Consider the following 14430-nt stretch of genomic DNA (forward strand, 5'->3'; position numbering starts at 1 on the left):
TACTTCATTTGGATACCTATCAATGATGACACCTAGTTTTGTTTTCATAGATGCAGAACAACTTGTTGATGCATTAAAAGAAAGAGAAGACAAGCAAACAACAATATATACACAGATCAGCGAGAGTTTAAAAAAAAAGCAAGTTGCTTATTTTCCACCAACAAGCTAGTCTTCATACAATACCATTACGGCACTCAGCTCTCTTCAGTGAACACTTTATATATGAACTAATTAAAAAAATTTTGGTGAGTTGCCCACTTTCAATGAATTCATACCATGTGTACACAGGTGGGATGAAAAAGAAATTGAGAACTTGTGAGGACGCCGCACATATGGGGGTCCATGTACAGATCATCTGGGTCTTAACCTGAAACATCTGCATGTCCAAATCGCTTTTCCTGTAACTCATTTTCAGCATTAAACAGTGCTTAATGTCTTTATAGGTTTTTCTTGATACAAAAGCATTAGGCTAATGACAAAACACATTGAAGAAAAGCTGGCTTTAATTACAATCAGGTTAAGATTTAGCACATCATTACAAAGCATTTAAGGTCTTCAGACAGTTGTATGTAATCCCATGATAGTTTCACATTTTTAAGACCTTCAGGAAAAAGGTTAGAAAGCATGCAAAAATTACTCATAATGTACTTTTAATGATTAGGGTTATTAATGTTTAATAGGTAAACTGCATTGAAAGCTCTTTGATTAATATGCAACATACAAGATACAATGGAAATTCCCATTTATTTCATAGTTCTCATTGGTATGAAATGAAGCTCAATATAAAATTAAGCTAAAATTTTCTTTCCTGCACTTGTGCTGACTCTGAGCTCCATTTGGCAAGCGCATATGGGGCCATTACTAATTCTAATATTAAAGTGATTAATTAGCTTTCAGCAAAAACACAGCAAGCTACAAATGTGCCATTTTATTTTTGTTTAAAGAAAGTAAAAAATCAACCGAAGTTCCTTTGATGCTTCAAAATTAAATTTAAAAAATTAAAACAACTTGCTTGAGATTAACAATTTACTATGTTATTAAAGTCGTGATTTTCAGGCAGACAAAAGTCTGATTAATCTCCCCAGTGATTATTCACTTTTACCAAATGTTCAGGGTAAATATGTTCATTAAAAAACTATGGCTCTTTTTCTGGGACACAATACACAAATCTCTGGTTTTAAACACATTAAAAAGCACTCCATAATTCAACACTAAACAAACTTGCATTTGGAAAAGTGGCATGATTTAAAACGACTGTTCATGTTACAGCTTTGATGAATTCCTCTGTTACTCATATAGGATTACTTCCAGGTGTGACTTTTCAAAGACTTCCAAAGCTGATTAAAAAGAATGAAAAGCCTGGAAAATTTATGAGCTGCATTAACATGATATTTTCTTCCTACCCCCAAAAATATAAAAACATGTGGATACACATTTATTTAAAATTCAACAAAGTACCAGAATAGAGGAAAACAATCTCTTTACTTAAGATGGAAAAAGGTTGAGTGCGCTTGTAAGTGTAATTATTTGCTGGCACCAAAATGCATGCAGGATAAGAGAACAACGATGTTAGAACGACGGTCAGGCTGTGTTCGCTCAAAGGTTCAATGGGTGATACACTGCCTCATGTGGTACCGAGGCACCACAATGTACAGACCAGGCTAGATTAAGTGAACATTTTACTTTTCAGCAGCTATTACAACTCTAGGCAACGTAACCACGCTTATGAGCCATCTAATAGTCGATGACCTTCGCATGTACTCATTAAGTATGAAAGTAATTTGTGCAAAAGAAAATTATGAGAAATCAGTTCTATATTTAAAGACTACTTCAGCACATCATATAGACCAGGAGAAAGTCCCAGACTTGATCACCACGTGTGCTAAGTAACTGATGCCAGCCAGAGTAAGTAAAAGAGTTCTAATTGGTTTCAGCATCTTAATGGGTAGTGATGGAAAAATCAGCAATAATTATCATTCCCAATGTCTGCAAGTGCAGGTGGCAGAAACAATCTGACTCAGTTCACAATCGAATAGCACAAACAATGTTCAACACTTACGGCCTGGGAATATGTGAAGAATGCAATGAGATGCTGAAGAATTGCCAGCAACCATAAAACTACATCAACAAAGATGAGGTCAAAAAAATTCCATGATTACATGATGTGCTTGAGTAGGTCTTTAAATATAGAACTGACTTTTCTAAATTTTCTTTTACACAAATCACATTAAAATTTAATGAGTAGATACAGATGGTTATAGACCAAGAGATGGCTTAGATAGGAGTAATTACATTGTCTAGAATTGAATAGTTAGTCACCACATACTAAGATGTTAACTTATTCTAGCCAGCCAGTTGAACAATGAAGTGATCAACATTTACAAGATGAAAGATGCAGAAAATAAAATTACCTCCAGTCACTATACATAAAAATGCATTAAAAGGAAGAGCAGAGAATATTAGCTTTTTTAATTTTAATAAAGAGCAAAGCTCCAGTAGAATACTGAATAGCAGCTACACAGCCTGTCAGGTACACGAAGCTACAGAACTGCTCATGATAATAACTGGCTCCTGAAAGAAATACAAGGAGCAAGGGCAAAAATATTGAATTTCAATTATAATTCTGATATAAAGCTTGATTGGAATATTATTTTTGTATTGGTCATGCATACTCTGGTCAAATGCAAAAACATTTTCTCTTCTTCCTTTTCACTGTTTATAAATTCTTACTATTTCCCGTCATATCGCTGGTCAATCTTTTTCCATATTCTTCTACTCTTCATGAGGTGAATTTATTTTGATTGGTGACTACTTAGAAAAATCTGATAAAGCCTCATTACGGTTTACAAATATTTAATTTTCAAATTTATAGCTTTTGTATAATCCTGTCATCTAATAGTATAATATTTTACCGTTACATTAAATATTCATCTGAATTAGAAGCTAAATGGTAATATTTTGAGAATGAATGAAGGAGCAGAGGGGCTGAGAGTTATGGATTCACAAATCTTTGAAAGTGGCAGGGCAAGTTGCTAAGGCGGTTAGGAAACTATAAGGTACTTTGTTTTGCAAACAGGATCACTGAATACAAAAGCAAGGAAATCATGCTAAATCTTTTGAAAACATTGGTTAAACCTCAGTTTGAGTATTGTGTACACTTCTGGGCAACACACTTCAGGATGTCAAGGCCTTGGAAAGGGGGCAAAAGAGATTTACCTGGATGAAAACAGGGTTTTTGAAGAGACTGAGGAAGCAATAATTGCTCTTGTTAGGACAGAGAAGGTTTACAGAGGTATTCAAAATTATGAGGAGTTTTGATAGAGACAATAAGAACCTATTTCATCTAACAAGTTGATTGGTAACCAGAGGTCACAGATTTAATTAGGAGGAAAATATATCATATAGAATTAGGAGGAAAATAAGATGATTTCTTCACCTCCACCCCCATACAAAAGGTTGTTAAGATGTGTTTTGCACTTCCTGAAGGAGTGGGGGAAGCAGATCTCATTGGAACTTTCAAAAGCAAATTGGACATGGATTTGAGGACTAAGTTGCAGAGTCATGGGGAAAGGCTTTGGTGTGGGCCTAAATTGGATAGTTCTTTCAATCAACTGGCACAGGCATGATAGACTGAATGGTCTCCACCTGTGATGTAAGATTCTATGACTAAACAAAAACAAAGTCATTCAATCTTTGTCCATCCTTCACTAGACAATCTACCTAACAACCATCTCCTTTCAAGTACAATCAGCTGAGAAGAGGTACTTCCAAGTCCAAACAAAATTCATTTATTCAAAATATTATTGCTTTTTGCCCAGTTGAAAATTGAAGTTGTAATTAAATTGAAATTACTAAAGGCATTGGTAATGTTCATGGATTTAGCTGAGTAAATAGCATTTTAAAACTTTAATTCAGTTCTATCTTAAAGCCAAAAAAATGGCTAAGCAATTTAACAGATTTTTTTTTTAAATTGGTGTCTGTTTTTTAGGCAACAGTCAGCCAATCTGGACCCAAGTTTAAACAATTTCACTGACTAAGACAGTGCTTCCCAAACCTTTTCCGAGCATGGCCCCATTTCATTGCCTCAGACTTCATGTGTCCCTGGGTGAAAATTAGGGTGCAGAGTATTTGAGCAGGGTGTTTTGAGAGAGAGGGGAAGAAAGGAATTGATCATGCCCAATCTCCCCCTCCTTCCGCCCCGCCGCCCTCCCCCCTCCTTCATCCATCTCCCCCTTCTTCACCTGCTACCTGCCTCGTGGGGAGAGCAGATGAAAAGGTTGGGGTTTCTCCAAAAAAAAACAAACACCTACATATTCACAGGCCTTTTTTTTTTTGCCGCACCAAGAACATGGCAATAGCAAGGGATAGCACCCCAATCAACCGGAGCGTCTAGAGCCAGTGTTCGTAAGAACAAATTGTGACTACCGCCTTGTTAAATACCATTTTATTGTACGCCTTGTAATTCTGCTTCTTTAACTTACTACTGTTTATATAAAATGCTTCATTCCCAGAGTGGTCAGTGGCTAGTCGGAACTAAAATTCCCAAACATTTGACTCAAAATTGCAGCTGTCTACAATCTGTACCAGCTCAGACTGTTTTTGTTCTCAACTGGGTTTCACTGTTAAGACCAGCATTTACTGCTCATCCCTAGTTTCGCCAGAGACATCATGTTTTATTCCACTGTTGGTCTGATATGCATATTTTCAACTCCATTTTGACAGTGACTGATTTCAATGCGATAAAACTATGTTGTGATACCCACAATTTTTCTTTCTAATCTGGTCAGTATACATGCTCCAGTCTACCTACCATATCATTCTTGTTCTCCACAAATACACTGAGTTTCTTTAGAAATGACATCACTAGGATCAGCAACTCAAAGTTTTCTCGATCGAGTGATTTCACAAGCATGTGGACAATGTTCTTGTTCCTCATTTTCAGTTCAGTCCTCGTGTCTTCAGCCAGATTTAATAGAAGATAGAAAGCAACTAGTAAAGAACACAAAAGAAGTTTTTTTTAAAAATCACTAAAAAAAACAGAATTCTGTTCTATTAAACAATTCTGGGCTATAAGTAATAGTGTAAAATGTAAAGATTTACACACAAGCACTAGAGTGATTAAAAATAAGGAAATATATGAAACTAAACTAAATATACCAACATAGACCATGACTGGTCTCACTCAAACAAAGGTTACACATTAGGTACCATTTATTTGAAAATAATTACACTGTTCAATGGAACTGAAAAAAATGCCTTCGTTCATATCACAATTTTCATGCAAATAAATCAACTATATGTCAATTTTTGTAGGTACATCAGAACACAGGAGAAAGAGGAAAAGAGATTTATTTTGAACAAAATCATAAATGTCCATACAGAAGAAATGACTTCTTTCACTACTTATAATACAAAAAATCTTCTCCAATAGCTTGAAGGAAGATGACAGATCAGAAATTCCTTAATCCTACTTCTAATGTCTTGAAGCAGTTTACTTTTACTTTTCTTAAAAAAAGCACTACCTACCTCTCAACAGTTGTTCTTGCTTGATAACTAAGCCCTGATATTTCTTGTATGTTTTCTCATAGTCTTTCTTCAGTACTTGGTTATCAGCATCATCCTCAAGTGAAGACTAACGTTAAGGAATCATTTCCTTTCCATTAATTTGTGCGATTAAATAATATACATAGATATAAATGCACCAAGCTCATGTTTTTTAGTTAATCTGTGTAATTAAATAGTACCATAAATATTTAACATGCTTATGACATATTATTTAATGCTTTCATTCATAACAGAATTTTCATGCAAATAAATCAACTATATGTTCATTATACATCAATTTTTATGGTACATCAGAACACATGAGGAAGGGGAAGGGGATTTCTTCAATTTCTAATTTTTGACAAAACCATAAATGCACATACAGAAGAAATGACTAATTTCACTAAAAATGATAATGCAGATGTAATTAAACAATATACCAGATATAAATTTATCATGCTTATGAAATATTATTTAATGAAAAAATAGGAAATTCACTGTTTTCATTTAAATAAGGCACTGTATTAGGAAGAAGTTTCAACATTAAAATTCCTGTATCTTCAAATTCAGCAAGTTGAATTACACTTTACTTTTAATTGCACCATGCTCAGTTACATAGAACAGACTAGACCCACTGTAAACTATATTTGTAGAGGACACACAGGGAGGGTCAGATCAGAACAAACATTAAGGCAACCTAACAGCTAGCTGGGTAACACTTGCCTGTTCAGAGCCCCTGGGAGCACTGAAGGTTAGGAAATACCTGATCTCCTATGATCCATTTGGAATATTTCATAAAGTGCAAATAGTTTATTTTTTATTCTTCCTCCTTTACACAATTATTACCTTTCTTCCCCTCAACGTTTTTCTCTCCTAACTTCTGAAGGAGGGTTTGAAATTCTTTTTTAAGAAGTCATTGGTGTAACAGTGTCCAGAGTGTTTCTTCCCCCTGTCAGGTACTCAACTGGTCATACCTTAAGTATCCATTTGCTTTGGTTCAGGCCTGGTGCATTGAGCAATTCTGATCTCACCATCAAAGGCCAAAATCAAACATATCAAAAATCTCCATTGGAATAAACATCAATTTCCCTCGATAATAATGGATGAGAGTTTAAATTAATTTGCAGGGCAGGAGCACCAGGTTGAACCATTAGAGAATACAAGGTGCACCGAGGACTAGGAGACACAAACAGCATTTGAACGAGGAGCAGTTCAGAAATGAGAGAATCAGATGAGGGAATGCAAGGCAGGCTAAGATGGGTTTAGAGTGCATGAGCCCAAATGTCTGGAAACTAATTCATCAGATTGGTCACGTGCAAGCACAAGTAGCCATAAGGGGTAATATGGTGGCAGTAACAGATACCTCGTTCAAATAAGGAGCAGAATGGGTACTTAATATGCTTGGCTACAATTTATTCAGGAAAGATAGAGGAGAAAATAAGGGACTGGCATTTGCTGGAAGTATTGACCAAAGATACTACTGCAGCACTAGAAAGGGGTGATGTACTTGAGGGTTCAAACATTGAATCTATTTGGTTAGAATGAAGAATTAATAAAAAGACTTGCAACTAATTATAGCACTTTTCACAGCCATGGGACAGCCCAAAGCAAATTACAGTCAATGAAGTGCTACAGGAGCAGGATTTTCGGGTCATCGGGTGGGCCCAAGAGCAGCCGAGAAACGGTCAATTAATAGCCAGCCAGTGTGAAAGGTGCATTGAGAAGCTCAGCACTGCCGGGATGGGGGTGGGAGGAGGGCGAGCACCGAAGTCCGTGCATGCAAGGGGGAGCGCGCAATGAAAGCTCCCTAAAGGCATAGAGCTGCCTCAGGGAGCTGAAGATTATGAAACACTTAAATAAAGATATGGAAAAGGTGAAAAAAATGTCCCCAAAAAGGACTTACTCACATGAACATATAGACATAATAAAAATTCTGTCAAAACTTTTTTTTAAAATTAATGTCGGAAACCCCATCGTGCCCATGGATGAGGTTTCCTCAAAAATGCAAAAGCCGCCTGACCTATTCGCCTGTAAGATTGGACAGGCAGTGAAAAATGGCAGTTAATTAATTGATTAATGGTCTTAAAAGGTCTCTTAAGTATCGGCGGGTGCACTGCCAACTCTCGTGCGCGCCAGCCAACCGAAATGCCACGCGAGTGCATGATGGCTTTGGGACACTTGCCCAACATCATCGCGCGCTATTTTACACTTGAGCAAGTCGGGTGCGCACCCACACACCGAGTAGGAAATCTTGCCCGAGAAGTATAGTCACTGTTGTCATATAGGAAACATCATGCCAATTTGTGCACAGCAAGCCCCCACAAAGAACAACGCGATAACAACCAGATAATGTGAAAACAGTGAAAGTGATTGAGGGACAAATATTGGCCACCTGGGATAATACCCCTACTCTTTCTCAAAATAGTGTAATTAGATCTTTTATGTGCACTTGAGAAGATGGATGGGACATTTGTCTAGCATCTCTTTCAAAAGACAGAACCGCTGACAAGTGCAGAATTCCCCCAGTACTGTACTGAAGTGTCAGCCTTGATCTTTGTGCTCAATTCCTAGAGTGGGGACTTGAATCCATAACCTTCAGATTCAGAGTCAAGAGGAACAATTATGGTGCTGTTGTATACAACAGGCCATCAAACAATGTGAAGGAAATAGCATGCTTTCAGGGAAATTGCAAAAAATACAAGAACTTCACATTAGCGGTAACGGGGAACTTCAATTAACCCAATACAGATTGGGAAAATAACAGTGTGAATGGCAAAGAGGGAGAGGAACTCCTGGAATGTTTACATAGAACTTTCTTAACCTGCATATTGACAACCCAACAAGGAAGCAAGCAGTATTGGATCTTTCACATACAGACACTAAAAGCATCCCAAGAATAGAAGAAAATCAAGGGGCAAAAGGAAAGGAGGAATTTATAACGAACATTATCAATACAGAAAACATACTAGGAAAATTAATAGGACTTAACAAACCCACTGGATCTGACGGCCTACATCCTAGGATCTCAAAAGAAGTGGCTGCAGAGATAGTGAATGCATTAGTTGTAATTAGTTAGATTAAAGGAAAAACTTCTTCACCCAGTGGGTGGCAGGTGTCTGGAATTCGCTGCCTGGTTTGGTGGTGGAGGCAAAAACCCTCAACTCATTTAAAAGGTACCTAGATCTGCACCTGAAGGCAGTAACCTGCAAGGCTATGGACCAAGTGCTGGAAGGTGGGATTAGAATGGGCAGCTACTCCTTTACTTTTTCTTTTCTGGCCAGCGCAGACATGATGGGCTGAATTGACCTTTTTCTGTGCCATAACTTTCTATGGTTCTATGGTACGAATCTTCCAAAATTCTCTTAACTCTGGAAAGGTCACTGAAAATTGGAAAATTGCAAATGTAACACTCCTATTCAAAAAAAGGAGTTGAGAAAGTGTTGGAATTCATTATTAAGGAAGGACATTTAGGAGGACACATAGAAAATCACAATAAAATAAGTGGGAAAGCAAATTGTGAGAAGGATACAAAGAGTCTGTAAAGGAATGTAGATAGGTTAAGTGAGGTGAGCAAAAATTTGGCAGATGGAATATAATGTGGCAAAATATGGTTGTCCACTTTGGGAGGAATAATAGAAAAACAACATATTTAGATAGAGACACACTACAGGATACTGTGGTACAGTGGGATCTGGGTCTCCTCATACATGAATCACAAAAAGTTAGCATGTAGGTACAGCAAGTAATTAAGAAGGCAAATGGAATGTTGGCCTTTCTTGCAAGTGGGGTGGAGTGTAAAAGTAAAGAAATCTTGTTACAACTTACAGGGCATTGGTGAGACCACACCAAGAATACTGCATACAGTTTTGGTCTCCTTATTTAAGAAAGGATATTCTTGCATTGGAGGAGTTTAGAAGAAGTTCATTAGTTTGATTCCTGGGATGAAGGGGTTGTCTCAGAAGTAAAAGTTGAATAGATTAGGTCAATAGAGTTGATGAAAATGATTTTATTGAAATATACCAGGTTCTGAAAGGGCATGACAGTTTAGATGTTGGGGATGTTTTTCCCAATGGGGAAAGCTAAAAATCAGGGGCACAGTTTCAGAATATGGGGTTCCCCATTTAAAAGGGGGCTGAAGGGGAATTTCCTCTCTCAGAAGATCATTAATCTTTGGAATTCTCTACCTCAGAGAACAATGGAGACTGGGTCCATGAATATATTCAAGGCAGAGTTAGACAGATTTTTGAACTACAAGGGAGCCATTTTGGGGGTAGACAGGAAAGCGGAATTGGGGCCGTGATCGGTTCAATCATGGTCTATTGAATGATGGAACAGACTAGAGGGGCCGAATGGCCTACTTCTGCTCCTATTTCTTACATACAAATAAGTCAAACTTTATGTGGAGTGGTGCTGCTGTGACAATTATTTATGAAACCTTTTAGTTGAGGTAAAATAGACAACTTTGCCATTTGTTACTGGTATTAGATTTTGTTACATACAGCAAAGGATATCTACCTTCTTCTTCTTATGAAGCTCTTCTTGCCATAGGTCATGTCTCTTCAGTTCATGGTCGATAATGTTCATACAAAGTGCACCAATTTTATAGTGAGTGATTAGCCCATGAAATTGAGAAAAACTACAAGACACAAAGTAGAATCAGTTTGCGCACAGCAACACTGGTATTCTTAATATCCCAAGCCCCAACTGATCCTTATAATGTCACACTATGAAGAATTTCCATCTAATATAACTAAAATGTGCCTATGAAATGTGCACTGCAGGATTATGAAAGCAAGAACAATCTTGAAAAAGTGTAATTCCAAACACCGACAACTAATGAGTCTGGTGCCTCACTGGTGCCAGGGTCAAAGATGCCACTAAGTGGTTGCAGAGCACTCCATGGGAGGACAGTGAACAGCCAGAGGTTGTGGGATGAAGTCCGGAAGGCATATTTTAGGGAGGTAAGAAGGAGACTTAGTAAGCAGGACCTCAAACTTAGTAATATCTGAATTATTCACAGTATCATGTGCCACTGAGTACAGAAATAAGAGGATAAAACAGATGAACGCATGGTTGGACAGTTGGTGCAGGAGGGAGGGCTTAGATTCTAAGGAAACAGCTCTGAGGGGGGTAGGATCAATAAAGGCTGGGATCAAATGTCCTGGCATGGTTATTTGTCAGTGCTGTTTGGGATGCCAAAGGGATGGGAATGAGGATTTGACATGAGAAAGTAGTAAGAAGGTGCACAAAGGACTAAGAGAAACGTGTAGCACTAGTGAAGAGTGAAGCCAATAAGGTTAAATTAGGTTTATAATGCTTTTATGAAAATGCACAAAGCATGCTAAATAAGGTTGATGAAATGTAAGCGCAAATAGTCACATGGGAATATGATGGCTATAACCCAGATCTAGCTCAATAAAGGGCACCACAAGTCCTAAATATTCCTGGATACAAAGTATTCAGTAAAGTTAGGGAAGGGTAGAAAGGAGAAGGGGCAACAATATTCATTAAAGAGAATGTACAGAGCTGGAGAGAGAGGATGTCCTAGATGGGTCAAGGACAAAATATATTTGGTCAGCATTAAAAAACAATCAAGACGCTATTGCACTACTGGGTGTATTCTATAGACTACCAACTAGCGGGAAAGATATGGAGGAGGAAATTTGCAGGGATATTACAGTGATGTGCCAAACTATAGAATAGTTATAATGGGAGACTTTAAATATCCTAATATGTACTGGCATAGTCGAAAGCAGAAAGGGTGAAGAGTTCCTCATATGTACTCGGCAGAATTATCTAGATCCATATATTTCTGGTCCAATAAGGAAGGAGGCATTGCTGGATCTAGTTTTGGGGGATGAGATGGGTCAAGTAGATCAAGAAAGAAAGATTTAAGAAACAATGATCATTGTTTCCTAAGACTTAGGTTAGCTATGGAAAAGGTCAAGGAGCAATCTGGAGTAAAACTGTTTCATTGGAAGAGAGCCAATTTCAGTGGGGTGACAACAGATCTGTCCCAGCTAAATTTGGATCAAAGAGTGCAGGTAAAACTTTAACTGAAGAATAGGCTGCCTTTAAAGAGGAGATAGTTCAAGTACAATCAAAGTACATTCTCAAGGGGAAAGGCGGGGCATCCAAAGCCAGAACTCGCTGGACGATGAAAAAAAATAGACAGTAAGATAAAACAGAGAAAGGATGTATATGAAAAGTACCAAGTTAATAATACAGACTGAGTATAAAGTTCAGCAAGCATGTGAAAAAGTAAATAAGATAGACAAAAACAAGAATATGAGAGATTGGCAGCTAACAGAAAAGGTAATATGAAAATCTCCGATGGGCTCATAAATAGTACAAAGGAAGCAAGAGTGGTGGTGGCAGGTGGCATAAGGGACCAAAAAGGGGATCTACACGAAGAGGCAGAGGGTATGGCTGAGGTATTAAATGAGTAGCCTGCATTTGTCTTTAATAAGGAGGAAGATGCTGTGAAGGACAAAATGAAAGTACTGTAATTGAGATACTGGAATGGTAGACAATTGATAAAGAGGATGTATTAGAAAGAATGGTTGTGTTTAAAGTTGATAAGTCATCAGGACTGGATGGGAGCATCCAACATTGCTGAGGAAATTAAGAGCAGAAATTACAGATGGGATTAGGCATAATCTTCCAAACATCTTTAAATATAGGGGTGGTGCCAGAGGACTGGAGAATTACAAATGTTACATGGTTATTCAAAAAAGGGTGCATGGATACACCCAGCAACTACATGCCATTGGCTCAACAAGGACAACTTTTATTTTACATTTCCTTTAACGTATAGCTATTTGGTAGTACATAACCTGAATTTTGCTGAAAAGAGACGTGTCTAAGCTTTTCATCTCGCACTCAAAGGACACTCGCAAGAATACCAATATAAGGGGGAAAACAACTATTTATACTGTATGCGAAAAGTGTGTTGATTGGTTGGCAAGTGGTGTTGCCAGAGATTGACAGTTAACTGCCAAGCATTGTTTGAAATTTAAACCATGCAGCTTGATCCCGATTGGTTAAGGCATTGCCCTGAGGAATGAGTCAGTGAATGGCTGTCACTTATTTTGTTTAGCTGAAACAGGCACAATGTATCTGCATGTTCATTCTGTCTGCAAAGAAGAGGGCCCTGTGTATTAGTATATGTAGCTTCCAGTACATGCAAATGTGCCTCACTGTAAGCCTGACTGGCAATTTTAAATTGGTTGACAGCGTAATTCTTAGCACATTGAGGATTACTTAGCAAACATTGTCCAATCGCAGAAATATATCTAATGTTGGACACACTGTTTTGAGTTTTGCAACCATGGGCTGGTTGAGTACAGTCTGCACCAAGTCTGTTGCGAACAGCAGGTGGGACATGCTGTTTGGTACAATCCACCAGTCTTTGGGATATACAGTCTACATACCTAGCATCACACTGACACAAATTCATACACCACATTACTCATTTATGTGAGAGGCAGAATGTCTTTTTTGGCTTGACTGCACCATGCTGTTAGTGGCAAATACCACTCATGTTGCTACTGCATAGTATCTGTGTGAGACAGCTAGCTTCACCTGTTGCTCAAATTTTTGAGATACGGGTAATCTGAAGTAGACTAGGCACTTTTCAGGGCTGAAAGTGATGGCCTTAGGCCCCTTCATGTGTTTGCATGATATACAACGTGAAACGATTTGATAATTGTAGCCATTATCCTGCAGGGTGTCTTTGATACACCATATTTCAGTGTCAAGCTTGTATGGTGAACAAATGGCTCGGGCCCTATTTACAAGGTTGCCAATAAGACCAATCTGATAGCATGTGGAACTGCAAGAATCCTAACACGTATATTGACCAGTGAAGGTAGGCTTGCAGTAGACCATGGTAGAGTATCCCTGGCAGATTTCTCAACTAGTAAGTCAAAGAAGGAGAGTTCATTTGACTGCTCCATTTCATAGGTGAATTTGAGCGCAGGGTGGAGCCCATTAAGACGTAAGGAAATTGTGACATGCAGCTGCAGATTTAAATACAGCAAAAGTATCATCCACAGATCAGAAATATGCGAGGGGTAAAAAGTTGGGTGTCATTCCATCAAAGACACGTTTCTCATGGAACCCAACAAAAAGATGTTTGCAAGAGCCGGGCTTAGAGGGGATCCCATGACAACACCATCTATTTGGGCATACATAGTGTCACTAAAACTGAACTCAACTGCGCAAGTTGCCGAGTTCATAAGTTCAATGAATACTGATTCACACAATGGTGGCAGGTCTAGATCGCCATGATATAGTACTGCAGCACAGATATCTATGGCTTCCTTAAGTGGAACACTGGTGAATAGGCTAGCAATGTCAAACCAGCATATGGACACAGCATTGCTATCGATATGTAAGTCCTGTATGGCCTTCACAAATGTGAAGGTGTCTTTCACCGTGTATGTGAAAATCTTGGTCAAAACTGGTTGCAACAATTTGTCCAACCATTTAGCCAATTCATGCTGAACAGAAACAGTCACAGATAAGATGAGGGGTAGAGAGACATCACTTTTATGTGTCTTAGCCAAGCCATACATATGCAGACGTAGCGACCCATGAGGACTGTCATATATATCATGCGGTAGCTCATCGCTCTTACACAAATCCAGCAAGCGTTTTTTAAGCTTACTTTTGAGCAAGGCTGTCCAGTCATGTTGAGCGGCAGGACCAAAGGATACAAATTTGGACCGGACATTAAGAATGGCATGCATTTTGTTGATATAGTCACGCTTGTTAAGGATGGCTACTCCCATCCCTTTGTCAGGTTTACCTATGTGTATGCCCGGGTTTGTCTTAAGGCCTCACAACACTATAAGACATTCACGTTGCATGTGAAAGTTGGCC

General features: G+C 38.3%; 1 protein-coding gene across 3 annotated transcripts in view; it reads right to left on the reverse strand.

The window, feature by feature from the left end:
- Positions 1 to 14430, reverse strand: part of kifap3a (kinesin-associated protein 3a) — a 230844-nt gene that overhangs the window by 153307 nt on the left and 63107 nt on the right. For all 3 annotated transcript variants that reach the window (XM_041208146.1, XM_041208144.1, XM_041208145.1), the window contains 3 exons: positions 10056 to 10180; positions 5527 to 5625; positions 4811 to 4989 (listed from right to left, as the gene is read on the reverse strand). In XM_041208146.1, the coding sequence (XP_041064080.1) occupies positions 4811 to 4989; positions 5527 to 5625; positions 10056 to 10180 (403 nt within the window). The remainder of the gene's footprint in view (positions 1 to 4810; positions 4990 to 5526; positions 5626 to 10055; positions 10181 to 14430) is intronic.

Source organism: Carcharodon carcharias, chromosome 16 (assembly GCF_017639515.1).
Source record: "Carcharodon carcharias isolate sCarCar2 chromosome 16, sCarCar2.pri, whole genome shotgun sequence".
In the NCBI taxonomy this organism is placed as follows: domain Eukaryota; kingdom Metazoa; phylum Chordata; class Chondrichthyes; order Lamniformes; family Lamnidae; genus Carcharodon; species Carcharodon carcharias.